Raw genomic sequence first — 21889 nt, 5'->3', positions numbered from 1 at the left:
AGTCATTATTATTCTTTGATCCTCCAGTTGTATCATCTTCAGCCAGTGAGAGTCTTTTCAAGTTGTCTCTAAGTCCTTTTACTCAATCCTAATAAGTCTTTAATAGCTTCCTTGCTGTCTGGTATGATGAGATGTTCCATATTCATTAAAATATCACATAATTATTCATTTACTTCATCCTGTGTTACATACAAAACATTCTCAGAATAATAAAACCAACACTACTTCCAATTAAAAAAGTCTCCATTAAAAATGGTTAAATTTTTTTTTTTATGCTTTCCTCATTCTCCCTCCACACACTGTTTTTACAGTTGTGTTTTTGCATTGTCAGTGCGTGTATTGTTTATTCTCTCCTTGTGCCCCTTATTTAGTTTTAGTTCTACATGCTAATATTTATTTAATGTCACCACTGGTCATTCTGTCAGTGTCTCTCTAGTCATCTGGTAGCTTACTCTCTATTAGATTCTTAAGTAATGGCTTATGGAAACAGTAATCCTCGAATTCCTTCATGTTGATGACAGTTTGTCTGAGATCTTTATATTTGAAAATCCGTTTGGCTGCATAAAAAATCCTTGGCTTATATTTTCTTAAATATGCTATTATCTTCTAGCATAATGTGTTACTGTCAAAAATACAATTAACTCACCATCCCGAATGGCTAAAATTAGAAAGACTGACAGCACTAAATCTTAGTGAAAATGTGGAACGTCCACATTATTGGTAGAAGTTTAAATAGTACAGTCACGTCAGGAAAAAGTATGACAATTTTTTATAAAATTAAACATAATTGCACTCTATGGCCTAGCAATTCCAATCTTAGGTATTTACTCAAGAGAAATGAAAACACATGTCCACACAAAGACTGATATAAGACTATATACAAGAATGTTCATAGCAGCTTTATTCAGTATTGCTAAAAACTAGAAATAGCCCAGTTGTCTACCAGTCGGAGAATGGATGAACAAACTGGACCATGCTAACATTTAGAGGTCAGAGAGATGAGGAGGAACCAAGAAGAGAGACAGAAAAGATTCAGCCAATGCACAATAATAGAGAAACAGGAGAGTGATGAACTGGATGCCAAGTGAAGACAACGTCTTAACTCATGCCTATTTTTGAATCTTCCCAAAATTTGCTAGTAAGAGGGAGAAAGGATCTTTTAAAAAGGCACTGTCTTAGTCTGGGTTCTCTAGAGAAGCAAAACTAGTAAAGCATATAAATGTGTATATAGAGAGATTTATATGAAGGAAATGGTTCATGAAGTTATAAAGGCTGGAATGTTCTAAGTCCGTGGATCAGGACAGCCGCTTCTCCTGATTCACATAGCCACAGGGGCTGGCAAACCCAAGATCAGCAGGTCGGAGAGCAGAGCTCTTGCTCACAGGCTGCAAAGATCTGCGAATCCTAAGATCTCCAGGCAAGACTGTAGGTAAGCTGCTAGCTCAAGTCCCATGAACCAGAGGTCAGACGAACAGGAGCCAGCTGCAGGATCCAGAGCGAGCAAAAGCCCATGAGCCTTGCCAGAATGTCCACTTACATTCGATGCAGTCCACATGCCCAAGGAAACTCCCTTTCAACTGATTGGCTACTCACAGCAGATCCCATCATGGAGGTGATCACATTGTATCAAGTCTCATCATGGAAATGATCACAACATCGTATGTTGAAATGATCACAACATCAGTTGCCAAACCACTGAGAATCATGGCCCAGCCAAGTTGACACATAACCTTACCTATCACAGACACAATTCCAAAAGGGTGGAAGAAAGATGGTCCATACCCTGAGCCATAAAACAACCCTCAAAAATTTAAAAGAGTTGGAATCATGTATGTTTTCTGATCAAATTAGAAATTAGTAACAGAAACTTAACAGGAAAATCTCCAAACACTTAGAAACTAAACAGTGTACTTCTAAATAATACGTGGGTCAATGAGGAAGTCTCAAGGGAAATTTAAAAATACGTTAAACTGAATGAAAATATTTGTGGGACACAGCTAAAGCAGTGCTAAGCAAGAAACTTATAGCACTAAAATGCTTACATTAGAAAAAAGCGAAAGTCTCAAATCAATTATTTCCCACTCAAGAAACTAGAAAAAAACTTGCAAGAAACTAGAGAAAGAAGAGGGGGGTAAAAAACAAGCAAGCAGAAGAAAGGAAATAATGAAGAGCAAAAAACAGTGAAATTTTAAACAGAAAATCAATGAGACAAAAAGCTGGTTCTTTGAAAAGATCAATAAAATTGACAAACCTTTAGTAAGATGGACAGGAAAAAGTGCTAATGAAGGAAATCAAAGGTGATCTAAATAAATGGGGCAATATTCTGTGTTCATGGATTGGAAGATTCAACATAGTCAAGATGTCAGTTCTCTTTAGATTGATATACAGGTTTAACACAATCCTATAAAGATCCCAGCCAAGAGTTCCTATATAGACAAGATTATTTTAAAATTTATGGAAAGGCAAAGGAATTAGAATAAACTAAAACCAAACCCATTGCCATCAAGTCGATTCCCTATAGGACAGAGTAGAAATGCTCCATAGGATTTCCAGGGAATGGCTGGTGGATTTGAACTGCTGACCTTTTTGTTAGCAACCCAGCTCTTAACCACTGTGCCACCAGGGCTCCTTTTGCCTATAGGATTATCTTTTTCTTAAGTTTTTTTTGTCCATAGGGATTCCTTATATATTCTAGATATTAATCCTTTGTCAGTTATGTGTATTACAGGTATCTTTTCTGACCCTGTGGCTTGTCTTTTCACTTTTTTATAGTGTGTTGATGAACATAAGTTCTTCATATAAAGTGTTCATTCATCTTTTCCTTTATGGTTAATGCATATTGTACGTTGTTTAGGAAATCCTTCAGTCATGAAGATAATTATCCTATAGTTTTGCCTTTCATATGAAGGTTTTTAATTGACCTGTAATTGATTTATTTGCATATGGGTCAAATTTATTTTTTCATGTGGATGCCAAGTTGTTCTAGTTCCATTTATTGGAAAGTCTGTCCTTTTCCTATTGATCTGACATGCTCAGACTGTATTATCAATTGTCTATTTATGCATGGGTCTTTTTTCTGTACTATAATCTCTTCCGTTAATCATTTTGTCTGACCCTGTGTGTAATGTGCTAGTAGTAAAACCAGAAGTCCTCTAACTTCAAGGGGAGAGATGAGAATCAAGATCAGCCCAAAGCTGGTTCCTATGAGGTGGCAGTCAGACATACCTCCACTCTCCAACCTTTTTACTAATTCTGACACCAGACGTCTTCCCACAGCACTCTCTACTTCTGTGCTGGGTTCGATAATTTGTAATGGCCACACAGAATTCACAGACCATACTCAGAGTTGTGGGGTTTATTAGGGAAATAACAGGCTACAATTTAGGATCAGGATCAATATGGAAGTAACGGGGTATAGGATATGGTTCATCAATCAGGACAGCTTCCAACCAGGACACTTCTCAGCTCCTTCTCAGCCATGCCCATAGGTAAGCCACTCTTCTCAGCCAGGCTAGCCTTCTCTCAGCCGGGCTAGCAGGCCCTTCTCTTGGCCGTACTAACCTCCTCTTGGCCTCTGCCCTGCTTGGGCAAGTGTTACAGTGCTTTAGCTCCACCGACAAGTGCCCAGAGGTACCCCACTCAGCCAACAAACCTCCTGCCCAAAGGTGCTCATCTTTCTTGCTCTGTGGGCCAGCAAGCCCACTGCAGCTGTCTCGTGCTAGTCTTTTGATTCCTGCTGTCTCGCACCACAGCCACTCGTGTGGCTGCCGCACTGCTGTCTCTCCCCATTACAGTGTTATACAGTTCTCTCCTAGGCCCAGGAGGTTCTCTGTGCAGGGGCCCTGAGTCCAAAGGATGTGCTTCGCTCCAAGTTCTTCTTGATGGTTGTGAGGTCCCCCTCTAACCTCTGTGGGATTAGCCCTTATAAGCCTAGCAGGATGGCAGAATTGACCAATCCTTTTGTTAGGTGTCTTAGCTATCTAGTGCTGCTATAACAGAAATACCAAAAGTAGATGGCTTTAACAAACAGAAATTTATTCTCTCACAGTCCAGGAGGCTTGAAGTCTGAATTCAGGGCACCAGCTCCAGAGGAAGGCTTTCTCTCTCTGTTCACTTTGGAGCAAGGTCCTTGTCATCAGTCTTTCCCTGGTCTAGGAGCTTCTCAGCACAGGGACCTCCAGGTCCAAGGACATGCTCCACTCCTGGCTCTTCTTGCTTGGTGGTAATGAGGTCCTTCTGTTCTCTGCTCACTTCTCTCTTGTATATCTCAAAAGAGATAGGCTCAAGATACAGCCTAATCCTGTAGATTGTGTCCTGCCTCATTAAGATAACTGCTTCTAATCCTGCCTCATTAACATAATAGAAGTTAGGATTTACAACACATAGGTAATTACATCCGACCACAAAATAGAAGACAGCCACACAATACTGAAAATCATGGCCTAGCCAAATTGACAGATTTTTGGAGGACACAATTCAATTCTCACCAGTAGGCCACTGTCACTTAATTTGCATAGCAATCAGCCAATCCCCACAAGAGTTTTACGCACCTTATTTGCATAGCAAACTGTCCAATCCCTGCAAGAGTTTTATACACATTATTTGCATAATAAACTGTCCAGTCCCTGCAAGGTACATAAAATAGACCAATCATAGGGTAGGCTGTGGCCTAACCAGTTATTTTCAGCAGAACTACAAACCCAGGGCCAAAAAGGCCATATATAAAGAAACTCATTGCACTGCACTATTCCATAAAACAAAAAAAAAAAAAACAAACCCATCACTGTTGATTCCAGTGCGTAGCAACCCTATAGGACAGAGTAGAACTACCCCACAGAGTTTCCAAGGAGTGGCTGGTGAATTTGAACTGCCAACCTTTTGGTTAGCAGCTAAGCTCTTAACCACTATGCTACCAGGTCTCTGCACTATGCCATAGTGTATGTGTATTATTTATTTAATTATGTTACATATTTATATTTCCCATCTTTTGCTGCTTCAAGAATTTCCTAGCTTTTCTCGGCCCTTTGTATTTCTCTATAAATTTTAGAATCAGCTTGTCAGCTTAAGAAACCTGTGGGGATATTGAGTCTATCAGCTCTCTAACTCAATGTGGGAAGAATTCACATCTTAACACTATTGAGTCTTCCAATCTGTGAATCTGTAAACATTATTGAGTCTTCCAATCTGTGAATCTGTAAATCTATAGTCCCCACTTATTTAGCATTTTTAATGTCTCTCAGTAAAGTTACGTAGTTTCTCCATAGAGGTCTTGTACAACTTTCATTAAATCTATTCCTAGAGACTTCATATTTTTATGCCATTTTTTCAGTTTCCCTTTTTTTTTTGCCAACAATTTATCTATAGATTCTTTTGGATTTTTTAAATTGGCACTCATCATCTTTAAATAATGAGAATGTTATTTCTTTCTTTCTAATCCTTAAAGCTTTTGTTTCTTTCTCTTCCCTTACTATACTAAGACCTCCAGACAATGTTAAATGCAAGTGGTGATAACAGGCATTCTTTTATTCCTAATCTCAAAAGGATAATTTTTAACATTTTACCATTAAATATGGTTTTGACCTTCAGCTTTTGATAGATACCCTTTGCCAAATTAAGGAAATTTCCTTCTTTTCCTAGTTTGATAAGAGTATTTATCATGATTGGGGATTGAATTTGATCAAACACTTTTTTGTATCTGTTGAGATGATCATATACCTTTTCTCCTTTAATCTGTAATTGTGATGAAGCATGTTAATTGGTTTTTGTTTTACCAATTTTGCATTCCAAAAATAAAACCAACTTGGGCATGATCTATTATTCTTTTTATACATTGCTTAATTCCTTTTGCCAGTATTTTGTTCAGGAATTTCGTGCCTGTGTTTATGACTGAAAATAACCTATGATTTTTTTTTTCCATAACTGTTCTTTCACATTTTGGTATTAGGGTTATGCTAGCTTTATAAAAATGAGTTGAGAGGTATTTCCCTTTTCTATTCCAAGGAAAAATTTTTGCTTAAGACTGGAATTAGTTATTCCTTGAATGTTTGGAATAATTGGCTGGTAAAGCCATTTGAGTCTGCTGAGAAATTTTTTGACCTCTGATTTTCTTTCTTTCATGGTTATAGGACTCAGTTTTCTCTTAATGAATCAGTTTTGGTAAGTTATATTTTTCTAGGGATTTATCTATTTCCTCTAAATTTTCAAATGTATTTTATACAAAATTATTTATAATACCCTCTTTTTAATGCTTGAAGCACCTTTATTTAGGTTCTTGTTTTTGAGATTGGCTACTTTATCCCTAATCTCTCTCTCTTTTTAAATATCAATCAGTTTCACCAGAGATTTGTTGAATTTACTACTCTTAAAAAAAGAAAGAAGTATGGGCTTTGTTTAATCCCTTCTGTTACAAATTTTATTAATTTCTGCTCTTAACTGTATTTCCTTTTTTAAACTTCTTTGGGTTTATTTTACTGTTCTTATTCTAACTTCTTGAAATGAGTGTTTAACTCATTAGTTTTTGGTCTTTTTGTTTTTTCATATATGCATTTGGGGCTATAAATTTGTTTTAGATGCATTCCGTAAGTTTTGCTATGAAGCACTTTTATTATTATTCAGTCCAATACATTTTCTGATTTTTATTATGCTTTCTTATCATGGGTTATTTAGAAGTGCTTAATTTCCAAATATATGAACTGTATTAGTTTTCTATTGCTGCTGTAACAAATTACCACAAACTCAGTGGCTTAAAACAACACAAATGTATTATCTTACAGTTCTGGGAGTCAGAAGTCCTAAGATCAAGGTGGTGGCAGGGCTGTGTTCCTTCTGAAGGCTCTAGAGGAGAATCTGTTTCCTTACCTTTTCCAGCTTCTAAAGGCTCTCTGCATTTTAATCTGTAGCCCCTTCCTCCTCCTTCAAATTAATATTTCTCTGTGTTCATACACACACACCTCTTTCTCTCTGTCATTTCATTTCCTCTCTGACTCTGACCCTCCTACCCCTCCCTCTTATAAGGATCCTTGTGATTACATTGGGCCCACCTGGATAATCCAGGACAGTCTTCACATCTCAAAATCCTTAACTTAATCACATCTGCAAAATTTCCTTTGCCATGGGAGGTAACATATTCACAGGTTCTGGGGATTAGACTGTGAACATATTTGAAGGATCATTATTCTGTCTACCACACAGGAGTTTTCAAGGTTTTTTCTTTTTCTGGTTGTTGTTAATTTCTAGCTAATTGCATTGTGGTCAATGTTTTTGGTATTTCAGTTTTTAGAAATTTGTAGAGTTTTGCTTTATGGCTCAGAATATTGTCAAATATTTTCAACATTCTGTGTGCCCTTGAAAAATATGTGTTCTTCAGTTTCATGAAGTGTTCTATAAATCTCCATTAGTTCCCATTTGCTAATTGTACTGTTCAGATTTTCTGTGTCCTTACTGTTTTTTGCTTGTTTTATCAGTTACTTAGAAAGGTGATTAAAATATCCCACTTTGTAGATTTGGCATTGTAGTTCTGTTTTTGCTTTAATATATTTTTTCTTTTAATTTTTTACTGTGACATAATTTCTGATGTATGGAAAAATTGCTAAAATAGTACCAAAAAATTCCTACATAGGCTTCACCCTCATACCGCAAATGTTATGTTAACATTTGCCTTATCTTTCACTTTCTCTCTCTTTTCCCGTTTATGTACATGTGTGTATGTGTGTTTGTCATTTTTTTCTGCGGGAAAGTTACAGATATGATGCTCCTTTAGCCTAACACTTCAGTGTCCATTTTCTTATAACAGGTCCATAACCACAGTACAATGATCAAAATCAGGAAATTAATATTAATGCAGTACTATTATGTAATTTAAAGACCGTAGCCCTGGTGACGTAGTGGTTAAGATCTCAGCTGCTAACCAAAAGGTAAGCAGTTCAAGTCCACCAGCTGCTCTTTGGAAACCCTATGGGGCAGTTTTACTCTGTCCAATAGGGTCACTATGAGTTGGAACCGACTTGACAGCACTGAGCAACAGCAACAATTTAAAGACCTTATTCAGATTTTGCTAATTGTTGCAATAATATCCTTTATAAAAAAAAATTCTGGATCATGCATTGCATTCAGTTGTCACGTATCTTTAGTTCTCCTTTAATCTGAAACACTTCCTCAGTCTTTCTTTGGCTTTTGTGACCTTGCCATTTTTTAAAAATACAGACCAGTTATTTTATAGATTGTTCCTCAGTTTGGATTTGTCTAATGTGTCCTCATGATTAGATTCAAGTTATACATTTTTGGAGCTTTATATATCTTAAAATAATGTTACTAGGTGCATAAAAATACAAAAAAAATTATTTTTTCCTGAATGAAACCTTCCGTTATTATAGAGTGGCCCTCTTTATCTCCAGTAATGCTTTTTGTTGCCTTAAAGACTATTTTGTCTCATATTAATATAACTTCAGCAGCTTTCTTTTAGTTAGAATATACCTGGCATACCTTTATACTTTTCATCCTTTTGACTTCAAACCTTCTGTATCCTTGTTTTAGATGTTTCTCCTGTAAATAGCATATATTTAGATTTTTTTTTTTTATTCAGTTGAAAATATTGGTCTTAGTGGACCATTTAGTCTGTTTACGTTTAATATAATTACTGAACTGTTTTGGTTTAAATCTACCATCTTATTGTGTACTTTTTATATGTTCCATCTGTCCTATTTCATATGTTGATTTCATTCCATTAAAAATATTTTCTAATTTCTTTTGTGATTTCTTATCTGACCGTTACCTGTCCAATATCCAAATAGTCAGGGATTTTCTAGTTAACTTTTTACTGATTTTCGGCTTAACACTACCATGATCAGAGAATATACTTTAAGTGATTTCAGTGCTTTTACCCAGCATATGGTGAATTTTGGTAAATTTACTATGTGCATATGAAAAAGGATGTAATTTGTCGTTGTTGGTTGCATTGTGCTAATAATCAATCAAGTTTGTTAAATGTGTTCAGTTTTTCTATATCCTTTTCAAGTTTTTGTAGGCATGTTTCATTAGTTTTCATGCAAAGGGTGTTAATTCCTCCACTATGGTTATGCATTCCTCCTTTTCTTCTTTTAGTTCAGTTACTTTTTACTTTATCTATTTTGAAAATAAATTATTGAGTATATTTAGATTTAGAATTGTCATATCTTCCATATGGGTTGACTCTATATTATTATGAAATGTCTCTATTCAAGGCAATAAGCATTAAACCAAACCCGTTGCCGTCGAGTCGATTCCAACTTAAAATGACCCTGTAGGGAAGAGTAGAACTTCCCCATAGAGTTTCCAAGGCTGTAAATATTACAGAAGCATACTGCTATGTCTTTCTTCCGCGGAATAGCTGATGGGTTTGAACCGCCAACCTTTTCGGTTAACAGATACACATTTAACCATTTTACCACCAGAGCTCCTGCAATGAGAATTACTAGATATAAAACCTCTATCACAAATTATATCTACAGTATATGATAGTGTAGCTACACTAGCTTTTTTTTTTTTTTGGTTAATGTCTTCTTCCACTATTTTACTCGCAACATTTCTATCTTTATGTAAGGCGTGCATCAACAGAACAGGGACACCAGTTGTCCAAAGCAAAGACCCATAGATGCCAAGCAGACAGGACACAAGGAAAAGCAAGCACCTCAGTGGAAGGGAACTGGCAGGGCACTAAATGAAATTGATACCAGCTCCAGGGTGTGAGAATGTGCCAGCCGGAAATAAAGTGCATGTAGGGTAACGAGAGCAGCCACATGCAAGGTTGTTTAAGCTGTGAGGCCCCTACCACTTCAACACCACATCAACATTTTTGCATTCAATTGCTAATGTTATAGTTGCATTTAAAAAGTAGTTATATCATGGATAGCTAAGACACACACACACGTATACATGTATATATATAACTCATATATCCTGTCTGAATGTGTGAGTAAGCAGAGGAGGGGGCACCACAGATTATCAGTGTTTAGGGCTCTCACATGCCTTAATTTGACCCCGCCCTTACACTCTTTTTTTTTGCTTTCCATTTCTCTCTGTGCTTTAGTTTGGATCTTTTCTATTGACCTGTCTTCCAGTTCACTAACTTTTTCTGCTGTGTTTAATCTCCTGTTAAGCCCATCTATTGAGGTCTTCATTTCATTTGCAGTAGTTTTGAATTTTAGAATGTCCATTGATTTCTTTTTTTTAGAAATTCCATTTCTCTGGTGAACTTCAACATCTTCATCTATATTTTTCCTGTATATTCTTGAACATGTTAATCATAGTTATTTTAAAGTCCTTATTGGCTAACTCCAGTATCTGGATCATGTGTTGGTCTGTTCCTGTTTGTTTTTTTTCCCCTAAACTTTGAGCATATGATCCTGGCTTTTGGTATGACTAGTAATTTTGATTGTATGGTGGACATTATGTATAAAAATTGTAGAGGTTCCAGATGATGTTGTCTTTCTGTAGAGAAGAGAGGTCACTTTCTTCTCTAGACAGATGAGAATGGGGACTGATCACCTTAATCCAGTCAGGGACTGAACTGTGTGTGCCAAGGCTTGGTTGTCATTGTGAAAGGGCTTGATCTACTTCTGGCTCACCTTACTTCTTGAGTGTAGGCTTTCTGGGTCTTCCAACGATAAGTCTGTTATGTTTACCTTCATCCTGTGGATGTAGCCTTTTGAGTTCCCAGCTTAATGAGAAGAGAGTCACATATGAGACTTCCCAGTTTGGACAGGACCTGGATTTTGTCTCCTGTCTACTCTTACACCACAAGTCCATTAACCGGTATCAGAACAGTGTTCCAGTGTTTTGCTTACCTCTCTGGAGCAGTTCACCACTATTGTGTCAGCTCTTCCATGCTTTCAAGGTGATTTTTTAAACGTTTTGCCAGCATTTTTAGATATTTTCCTATTTATTCAAAATTACGGTGTATTTCTGTTTCTTACACTTAAATGTTTAATGTATCTGGAATTTATTATTGTGAATTGCATGAAGTTAGGCTCTATTTTCCTTTGGAGAACTATTTGTTCCCACACTATTGATTAAATTAGGATTCAGGAAAACTGTGACCAGCCTGTTTTTGTTAATAAAATTTTACTGGAACACAGCCATGCTCTTTCGATTACATGTTGTCTATGGCTGCTTTCATGATATACTGGCAGAGTTGAGTAGCTGCAAGAGAAACTGTATGGCCTGCAACACCTAAAATATTTACTGTCTGGCCATTTAAGAAAATGTTTACCACCCTGTGGTTTAGACCATCTGTTTCTCATTGATCTGAGTTGGTACTTTAGCATACTAAATGTTTCATATCTATTTCTAGAATGTATTCTATTTTTTATTTATTTAATGTGTTCTTTCAGTATTGCTCTGTTATAATTATTGTAGCTTTATACTGTTCTGTTTTAATGACTTTCATGATACAATTTTAGTCGGGTTTGTTGTTGCGTTAGGTGCTATTGAGTCAGTTCCAACTCATAGTGACCCTGTGTACAACAGAACAAAATACTGTCCGATCCTGCACCATCCTCAGAATCGTTAAGTTTGAGCCCATTGTTGCAACCACTGTGTCAGTCCGTCTTTTTGAGTCTTCTTTTTCGCTGACCCTCTACTTTACCAAGCGTGATATTCTTCTCCAGGGACTGGTCCCTCCTGATAGATAAAGTCTTGTCATTCTCGCTTCTAAGGAGCATTCTGGCTGTACATCCTCCAAGACAGATTTGTTCGTTCTTCTGGCAGTCCGTGGAATATTCAGTATTCTTTGCCAACACCATTAATTCAAATGCATCAATTCTTCTTCAGTCTTCCTTATTCATTGTCCAGCTTTCACATGCATATGAAACGATTGAAAATACCATGGTTTGGGTCAGGCACACCTTAGTCCTCAAGGTGACATCTTTGCTTTTTAACACTTTAAAGGGGTCTTTTGCAGCAGATATGCCCAATACAATAGGTCGTTTGATTTCTTGACTGCTGCTTCCATGGGTGTTGATCATGGATCCAAGTAAAATGAAATCCTTGACAACTTCAGTATTTTATATGTTTATCGAGATGTTGCTTATTGGTTCAGTAGTGAGGATTTTTGTTTTCTTTATGTTGAGGTGTAATCCATACTGAAGGCTGTAGTCTTTGATCTTCATCAGTAAGTGCTTCAAGTCCTCTTCACTTTCAGCAAACAAGGTTGTGTTGTCTGCATATCGCAGGTTGTTCATGATTCTTCCACAAATCCTCATGCCACATTCTTCTTCATGTAGTCCAGCTGCTGGATTATTTGCTCAACATACAGACTGAATAAGTATGATGAGAGAATACAACCCTGACACACACCTTTCTTGATTTTAAACCATGCAATATCCCCTTGTTCTGATGACTAAAGTATAATTTACATACAGTGAAATTCACCCTTTATGTGTATACCCGTTGCCATTGAGTTGATTCTGACTCATGGTGACCTTATAGGACAGAGTAGAACTGCCCCATGGAGTTTCCTAGGCTGTAATCTTTATGGAAGCAGATTACCAGGTCTTTCTACTGTGGACTGGCTGGTGGGTTCCAACTGCTGACCTCTCGATTAGCAGCCAAGCACTTTAACTACTGCACCACCAGGGCTCCACTTTATGTGTATAGTTCTATAAATTTTGACAAATGCATACAACATGTAACCAGCAATCAGGATACAGAACATTTTCATCACTTCCAAGAAAGTTCCCTCATGCCTATTGGTCAATCCCCTACACTGCCCAGGCCCTGGCAACCACTCATCTGTTTTTCTGTTGGTATAGTTTTGCCTTTTCCAGAATGTCACATAGGACTCTTATAGTAAGTAGCCTTTTGAGTCTGGATTCTTTCACTTAGAATAATGTATTTAGGGTTTATTCTTGTTGCAAGCATCAATAATTCATTATTGCTGGGTACTATTCTATAGTATGGATGTGCTACACGTAGTTTATGTACTCCTTGTTTGATGGACATTTGGGTTGTTGCAGTTTTTGGTAACTATGAATAGAGCTGATATAAACATTCGTATACACGATTTTGTCTGGACATATGTTTTTATTTTTCTTTGGTAAATACCTAGGGATGGAATTGTTGGGTATATGGTATGGTAAGCATATGTTTAGCCGTATAAGAAACTACTAAACTGTTTTCCAAAGCGGCTGTACCATTTTGCATTCCCACTAGCAATGCTGGAGAGTTTCAGGTGCTCCGCATCCTCACCAGCACTTAATATTGTCAGTTTTGTTTTGTTTTTTAATTTTAGTGATTCTAATGGGTAACCCATTGTAATTTTAATTTACATTTTCTCAGTGGCTTAATGATGTTGAACAACTTTTCTTGTGTTTACTTGCCATTTGTATATCTTCTTTGGTAAAGTACCTAGATCTTCTGCCCATTAAAAGGAATTGGGTTGTTTGTTTTCTTATTGTTGATTTCCAAGAATTTTTTTATATATTCTGGATATTGGTACTTTATCAGATATGTGTTTTGCAAATATTTTCTCCCAGTCTGTGGCTTGCCTTGGAGGATTGTCTTTGTCCTTGATGGATTCCATTTTTCCATTGGTGTTTGGCTAGTGTATGGCAGGTATTGCCAAAAAAGATTTTCTGTTGTTAGGCCACCCTTTCTCAGTCCTTGTCTAGGGTGAATGGGGTTTTTTCTTTTCTGTCTGTACCTGTTGGCAGTTCCAGTTTGGAGGCTTCTGCAACACCCATTTGGGATATATAAGAGGTGGTAATAAGGAGTCTTCCTATGCTTGGTGTTTTGTTATGTCCAGGGTTTTTAGTTATAAGAGACAGGACCTGAGAAGAATGGGGCTACTCCATCTTGGTGGAACTGGAAGTTCCAGTTATCTAGCTTATCGTCTGGAGTTTGTGTTGTTAGTAATGGTTTGTATCCTGTTAATGCCACATATTAGGGCTTCTAGCGTTGATTCTATTTTTTCTTCTGTGATTTTTATAGTTTTTGGTTTTATATTTAGGTCTTTGATCCATTTTGAATTAGTTTTTGTGTATGGTGTGAGGTATGGGTCCTGTTTCATTTTTTTGCAGATGAACATCCAATTTTGCCAGCACCATTTGTTAAAAAGACTGTCTTTTTCCCATGTGACAGACTTTGGGCCTTTGTTGAAGATCAGGTGACCATAGGTGGATGGATTTACATCTTGGTTCTCAGTTCGGTTCCATTGGTCAGTGTGTCTGTTGTCGTAGCAGTACCAGGCTGTTTTTTTGACTATCATAGCTGTATAGTAGGTTCTGAGGTCAGGTAGTGCGAGTCCTCCTACTTTATTTTTCATAAACAGTGCTTTGCTTATCTGGGGCCTCTCCCCTTTCCATATAGTGATTAGTTTTTCCATCTGTTCAGAGACTGTTGTTAGTATTTGAATCAGGATCGCATTGTATTTGTAGATTGATTTGGGTAGAATTATCATTTTGACAGTGTTGAGTCTACCTATCCATGAGCATGGTATGTTTTTCCATTTATGTAGATCTCTTGGTTTCTTGCAGTAGTTTTTTGTATAAATCTTTTACATCCCTGGTTAGATTTATTCCTAAGTATTTTATTTTTTTAGGGGCTATTATAAATGGTATTGTTTTCCTGATTTGCTTTTCATCATTCTCTTTATTGGTGTATAGGAATCCAACTGATTTTTGTATGTATCTTGCTACTCTGCTGAATCTTTCTATTAATTCCAGTAGTTTTCTCGTGGAGTCTTTTGGGTTTTCTACGTATAGTATCATATCATCCACAAATAGGGAAAGTTTTACTTCTTCATTACCAATTTGGATGTCATTTTTTTCTTTTTCTTGCCTTATTGCTCTAGCTAGGACTTCCAGCACAGTTTTAAGTAGGAGTAGTGATAAAGGGAATCCTTGGCTTGTTCCTGTTCTAAAGGGGAATGTTCTCAGCCTCTCTCCATTAAGAATGATGTTGGTCATTGGTTTTGTATAGATGTCCTTTATTATGTTGAGGAATTTCCCTTCTATACCTGGTTTATTGAGAGTTTTTATTGTGAATGGGTGTTGAACTTTGTTGAGTGCCTTTTCTGCATCAATTGAGATGATTGTGTGATTCTTTTCTTTCATGTATGTGGTGGATTACATTGATTGATATCTAATGTTGAACCATCCCTACATACCTGGTATGAATCCTACTTGGTCATGGTGTATTATTTTTTTGATATGATGCTGAATTCTATTGGTTAGAATTTTGTTGAGAATTTTTGCATCTATATTCATTAGAGATATTGGTCTGTAATTTTCTTTTTTTGTGGGTCTTTTCCTGGTGTTGGTATCAGGGTTATGCTGGCTTCATAGAATGAATCTGGAGGTGTTGCTTCCTTTTCTGTGTTCTGAAATAGTTTGAGTAGTACTGGTGTAAGCTCTTCTCTGAATGTTTTGTAGAATTCTCCAGTGAAGCCATCTGGGCCAGGGCTTTTTTTTGTTGGGATTTTTTTTTTTTTTTATTACCTTTTCAATCTCTTCTCGTGTTATGGGTCTGTTCAGATTTTCAACATCATTTTGTGTTAGTTTGGGTAGGTACTGTGTTTCTAGAAATGTGTCCATTTCCTCTAGGTGTTCAAATTTGTTGGGGTAGAGTTTTTCATAATACTCCGTTATGATCCTTTTTATTTCAGTTGGGTCAGTTGTAGTGTCCCCCATTTCATTTCTTATTTGGGTTATTTGCATCCTCTCCTCTTCCTTTTGTCAGTTTGGCCAGTGGTTTGTCGATTTTGTTGATCCTTTCAAAGAACCAACTTTTTGGTTTTGTTGATTCTTTCTATTGTTTTTCTATTCTCTATTTCATTTATTTCTTCTCTGATCTTTATTATTTCCTTTTTCTGGTGGTTGTGGGCTTCTTCTGTTGTTTTCTTTCTATTTGTTTGAGTTGTGTAGCTAATGTTTTGATTTTGTCCCTTTCTTCTTTTTTGATGTGTGCCTCTATTGCTATAAATTGACGTCTGAGCGCTGTCTTTGCTGTGTCCCAGAGGTTTTGGTATGATGTGTTTTCATTCTCATTTAATTCTAGGAATTTTTTGATTCCGTCTCTAATTTCTTCTGTTACCCAGTGGTTTTTAAGCAGGGTGTTGTTCAGTTTCCATGTAATTGATTTTTTTTTCCCTTGCTCTTCCTGTTAATTTCTACTTTGATGGCATTGTGATCAGAGAAGATACTTTGTATTATCTCAGTGTTTTGAATTTTGTTGAGGGTTGCTTTGTGGTCTATTCTGGAGAACCTTCCACGTGTGTTGGAAAAGAATGTGTACTTTGTAGCTGTTGAGTCTGTATGAGTTCAAGTTGGCTGATTGTGGCCTTCAGATCTTCTGTATCTTTGTTGAGTTTCTTTCTAGATGTTCTGTCCTTTACCTAGAGGGGTGTGTTGAAGTCTCCTCCTATTATAGTGGAACGGTCAATTTCTCTTTTCAGTGCTGTTAGAGTTTGTTTCATGTATTTGGGAGCACTGTCATTGGGTACGTAGATACTTATTATGGTTATGCCTTCGTGATGAATCATCCCTTTAATCATGATATAATGCCCTTTGTCTTTTATGGTGGATTTTGTTTTAAAGTCTGTTTTATCTGAGATTAGTATTGCTACTCCTACTCTTTTTTGGTAGCTGTTTGCTTGATATATTTTTCTCCATCCTTCGATTTTTTAAAAATTTACATCTTTTTGTCTAAGGTGTGTCTCTTATAGACAGCATATTGATGAATCCTGTTTTTTTATCCATTCTGTCACTCTCTGTCTCTTTATGGGTGCATTTAGGCCATTTACGTTCAGTGTAATTATTGATAGGTGTGAGTTTATTGCTGTCATTTTGTAGTGCTTTTTTTTGTGGTGCTGACATTTTCTTTGTTCCTCTTACTCTCCTGTACTGAGTTACTTTTGTTTGTGGATTTTTTTTCCATTTCTTTTGTTTTTGTGGATTTTGTTTTTACTGAGGCTTTGTTTTCTTTATTTTGATGAGTAGGTTTGTTAACTTTCTTTGTGGTTACCTTGAAAGTTACCCTTATCTTCCTAGGTTTGAACCAGTCTTTCATTACTTGGTATTACCTTGTCTTCCTCTCCATTAGAAAGTTCTATACCTACACCGTTTATTCCCTCTTTTATTGTTCTGATGTTGTCATTTACAGATTAACCTCTGTGGTTCCCTATTGTAAATCTTTTCATTTTGAATAGTCCTTGAGAGTTCATTTCCTAGATTGGTATCTGGCTGATGTGATCTTGTGTCGTAGATTCAGGCTGTCATCTGATGTTGTTTGTTCTCGAACCAAAGGACTCCCTTTACGAATTCTTGTAAGTTTGGTTTGGTTATTACATATTCCCTTAATTTCTGTTTATCTGGAAATGTCCTAATGTCACCATCATATTTGAACAAGAGTTTTGCAGGGTATATTATTCTTGGTTGGCAATTTTTTTTCTTTCAAGGTTTTATATATGTCATCCCATGGCCTTCTTGCCTGCATGATGTCTGCCAAGTAATCAGAGCTTAGTCTTATTGTTTCCCCTCTGTATGTAACTTTTTATTTTCTCGAGCTGCTCTCAGGATGCTTTCCTTGTCTTTGATTTTAGTGAGAGTGATTATGATATGCCTTGGTGATTTTCTTTTTGGATCTATCCTATATGGGGTTCGTTGAGCTTCTTGCATGGTCAGCTTTTCATCTTTCATGATATTAGGGAAGTTTTCTGTCAGCAATTCTTCAATGACCTTCTCTGGGTTTTCCATTTTCTCCCCCCGTTCTGGAACTCTGATCACTCGCAGATTTTTGCTTTTGATTGTATCCCACATAATTCTCAGGGTTACTTCATTTTTCTTCGTTCTTTTTTTATGATTTTTCCTCAAACAAAGAGGTAGCCAAGTATTTGTCTTCAATTTTGCTGATCCCATCTTCTGTTGTTTCACACCTGCTCCTCAGCCCTTCTATGATAGTGTCCATTTCTGAAATCTTGTTGTTTATCTTTTGGCTTTCGAATTGTTGTTTGTGTATGATTTCTAGTTGTGAATTTATTTTGATATTTTGTTCCTGTATTATTTTCCTGAGTTCTTCCATTGTTTTATCTGTATTTGCCATGATTTTGTCTGCCTTTTCCATGAATTTGTCTATTTTTTCTTCCTTTTTGTCTGCTTTTTGCTTCAACTCTTGGATATCTCTGAAAATTAGAGATTTGAATTCCCTATCAGGTAGTTGGTGTGCCTTTTCTTCTACTGAAAAGTCATCTGGTATTTTATTTTGGACGCCTACTGGAACCATCCTGTCCTTTTTTTTCTTTTTTTGTATGTTTTGATATTGTCTACTGTCTTTGGGATATTCAGTATCAGTGTCATTGTCTTCATTTATTAATTGTAGGTTTGTTTCATCCTGCTTTTTTTCTTATTTGGTTATGTCTGAGTAGGCAAGTTGCGTGTTTTTTGTTGTTTGTTCATCTGTGGGCACGATAGTTTTCACCTCCCTGTCCAATGGGCAGGGCCATTTGCTTAGCTCTGGTGCAGCAGGGCAGGTCCAGCTGAAGGAGAGTTGCTGGGATGGGTTGTTTGTGACACGTGTTTGGGCCAACAGTTTCGGCCGGGGCCCATTGCAGGGCAGGTTCCGGTAGGCTGTGCCTGTGTTGCTCAGGGTTGTGATGTTCAGCGCATGGTGCAGATAGGCAGGAAGGAGGGGGGAGGTTGTCATTCGTGGAGCTAAGTTGGGTATGGGAAAGAAGGGAGAGAGGAGAGAGAAACAGGAGCCAAGAAAAAGTGCTAAGGGAGCCTGCCATTGGAATGGAGAGACGAGAAACTGAGAAATGAAGAAAAACAAAAAGGAAAAGAGAAAAAATAAATTCATAAAAATTAACAAAAAAAGAAAAGAAATGCCCCCAGGGATCCCACCAGCAACCAGGGAAGTGGCTCCCAGGCCTCGGGTCACAGCCCGTCTAGAAGGTTGGAGTTGGCGCACAGCACCAGGCATTCAGGAGACAGGAAAAGAAGGAAAGTAGAGAGAGACAGAAAACTAAGAAATGAAGGAAAACAAAAAGAAAAAAAAAAAAAGAAAAAAAAGTATAAAATAAAAGAAAGAAACACCCCCAGAGATCCTACTGGCACAGCTTCACAGACTGGGGAAATGGCTCCCAAGCCGTGCAGTACAGCCTGGCTAGAAGAGGCAGAGATGCACACAGCACCAGGTATTCAGGAGACAGGAAAAGAAAGTAAGTAGAGAGAGATGAGAAACTGAGAAATGAAGGAAAAAAAAAAAAATGCCCCCAGGGATCCCAGTAGTGCAGCTGCATAGTACAGCCTGGCTAGAAGGGGCAGAGATGGCACACAGCACCAGATATTCAGGACACAGGGAAAGAAGGTAAGTAGAGAGAGACGAGAAACCGACAAGTGAAGAAAAACAAAACAAAAAGTACCCAGGGATCCCACCATCATGGTGGCACGGACCAGGGAAGCAGTTTCCCAGCCGAGTGGCACTTCACAGCCTGTCAAGAAGAAGCAAAAATGGCACACGGAGCCAGGTGTTTGAGAGAAAGGTGGGGGAGGAGGTGAGAGACAGGGAAGAAACCAAAGGAAGCTGAAAAATGCAACACCAGCAACAAAGAAATGGCACTGAAGGAGCTAGCTGGTGTGGGCAGGATGAATCCAAGTGGCATGGAGCAGGCACCTCCTGGCTGAGCAACTGCAGCCTGCTGGGAAGCAGCGGAGGCCAAGTAGGAGGAAGAAGGGTGCGGGGGCTGGGAAAGTGTGTATTGCTGGTTATTGGGTGCTCTCTCTCCTACTGGAAGCTCTATGAAGCTACTTTCACATACTGCCTGTCCACTGATCTCCAACAGGAACCCAAGATCGCAAATCCGTGCTGTATTAGCTGATAAAGGACCTCTGCTCCGTATCTCTTCTTGCTGTCCGTTCTTTGTCAGTTTCTTATTCCATTCGGTGCTTGGTTGAGTTCTTTATCTCTTCATTTGACACTTAGGGTTCCAGGATTGACGTTTGTCTCTGTTTTACTTAGTTTTTTGGGTCTTTGCTGTGGAGGGACGGTGTGATGCTTCTGTCTATAGTGCCATGTTGGCTCCGCCTCATGAAAAATATTAGGATTTTTAATAGGCACAGAAGGATAGCACAGTGGAAGACTCCAGTACAGGCAAACTACAGCCCCCAGACCGACTGCCTGTTTTGTTAATAAAGCTTTATTGGAACACAGCAATGTCCATTCATTTATGTATTATCTGTCTGTAGCTGCATTTGTGCTATATTGGCAGAGTTCAGAAGTTGAGACAGACCATATGGCCCACAAAGCCTAAAATATTTACTGATTAGCCTTTTACAGAAAGTTTGCTGATCTCTGCAAGTAGACAGGATGTAGGTGGGTTGAAGAACTATTGAAGAAATGAAAATAAGTTATTTATTATAGTTGGTGGAATCAGCAATAGAAGGGGTGAGTAGTTAAAGAGGAGATTAACCTTGAAGGGATACAATAGGAAGATTATTATTAGAGAGGAGAAGGAGGGGCAATTCCAGGCTGGGACAATAACTCAGTAAGGCACAGAAGTAGCTTGTCCTTAATCGTGTTTTTCTAATCTTTCTCTTCATAGCCAAGAAGGATCAGGAAGGTGGAGAAAAAGAGAAATCTGTGCAAAAGAAAAAAGTAAAAGAGTTGAAGGTGTTGGATTCCAAGACAGCCCAGAATCTCTGTGAGTAACTGTGATCCCAACTATTTGAAATGTGAGAAGTTCTCTAAGAATTTAGTTCTGGTGGAATAATTATAGCATTTGAATGATAGTTGAAACCATAGGTTTGCCTTGAAGGACACTAACATTTAAGGGACAAGTAGGCAAGGGGGAAAGGGGGAGACCTCAAAGGAGGTTCCAGCCAGAGAAAATAGCATCACATAGTCATAAGAAGAGGGAGTAGTCAGCAGTGTCCAGTGAAGACAAGGGTCAGGTAAAATCAGGGCAGGACAAGTATCTTTTGGATCTGGCATTTGGAGAGTCAAGAGCCTAAGGAAGAATAATTTCAGTATAGTATAATGGTTAAAAACAAAGACTCTGGGAGATTAGACTTAAAAAAATGATGGAGAAAATGTTAACAAAGGCGATTAAACATAAAAGAGTATTATGTCTGTAGGTGTAACATTATGAGTAACACAAAACTGAGGAAATATTCTTCCGGTATTCTTAACTGTTATCTGATTCAGTAAAGAAGTTCCTCACGTCATTGACAAGAGAAGTTCTGGTGTATGTTTTTGTTCTTTCACCTTTGTATTGCTCATTAATGTAAAGGAAAATATCAGCTAACATTGATGTCAGTTGTAAACATAGTTGGCAATGGATGTAAGATTTCAGCAAAAATCAATGATAGCATTCTCTAAGACTCAATTGCCTATGTGTAATTTACAGTAAAGAGTACTGTATGTTTTATTATTATTTGTAAATTGCCCATCCTTTATATCATTAAAATTTATGATAAACTTGTGTACATTTCTTTTAAAGGCTCTAGAATCAATTCCATATTTAAATTCTGCCTCTGACACTTACTAGCAGTGTGACCTTAGACCGGTGGCTTAACTTCAAGCGTTAGTTTCCGTTCTGTAAAGTAGGGCTAATAATATCAACTTATAGGGATAGTATGAATAAGGTTAAGTGAGATAATATATGTAGATTGCTTATTGTGATTAAGGTACAATGTCTTACATAGGGTATACACTAAATAAATGATTGCTGTTTATTCATTGAAGTCTCTGGGTGGTGTAAACAGTGTGCTCACTGCTAATCGCAAGTTGTAGGTTCAAGTCCACCCAAAGGCATCTCAGAAGAAAGGCCTGATGATGTACTTCGGAAAAGTCAGCCATTGAAAACCCTGTGGTTCTAACTGTGGCACACATGGGGTTACCATGAGTTGGAGTCAACTTAATA

General features: G+C 37.5%; 1 protein-coding gene across 2 annotated transcripts in view; it reads left to right on the top strand.

The window, feature by feature from the left end:
• Positions 1-21889, top strand: part of DIAPH1 (diaphanous related formin 1) — a 116563-nt gene that overhangs the window by 77703 nt on the left and 16971 nt on the right. For both annotated transcript variants that reach the window (XM_023735633.1, XM_023735634.1), the window contains exon 18: positions 20570-20668. In XM_023735633.1, coding sequence (XP_023591401.1) covers positions 20570-20668 — 99 coding nt within the window. The remainder of the gene's footprint in view (positions 1-20569; positions 20669-21889) is intronic.

This window comes from Trichechus manatus, unplaced genomic scaffold (genome assembly GCF_000243295.1).
Source record: "Trichechus manatus latirostris isolate Lorelei unplaced genomic scaffold, TriManLat1.0 scaffold00080, whole genome shotgun sequence".
NCBI classification, from domain to species: domain Eukaryota; kingdom Metazoa; phylum Chordata; class Mammalia; order Sirenia; family Trichechidae; genus Trichechus; species Trichechus manatus.
The sequence above is the reverse complement of the archived record's forward strand: the minus strand, read 5'-3'. Positions and strand labels throughout refer to the sequence as shown.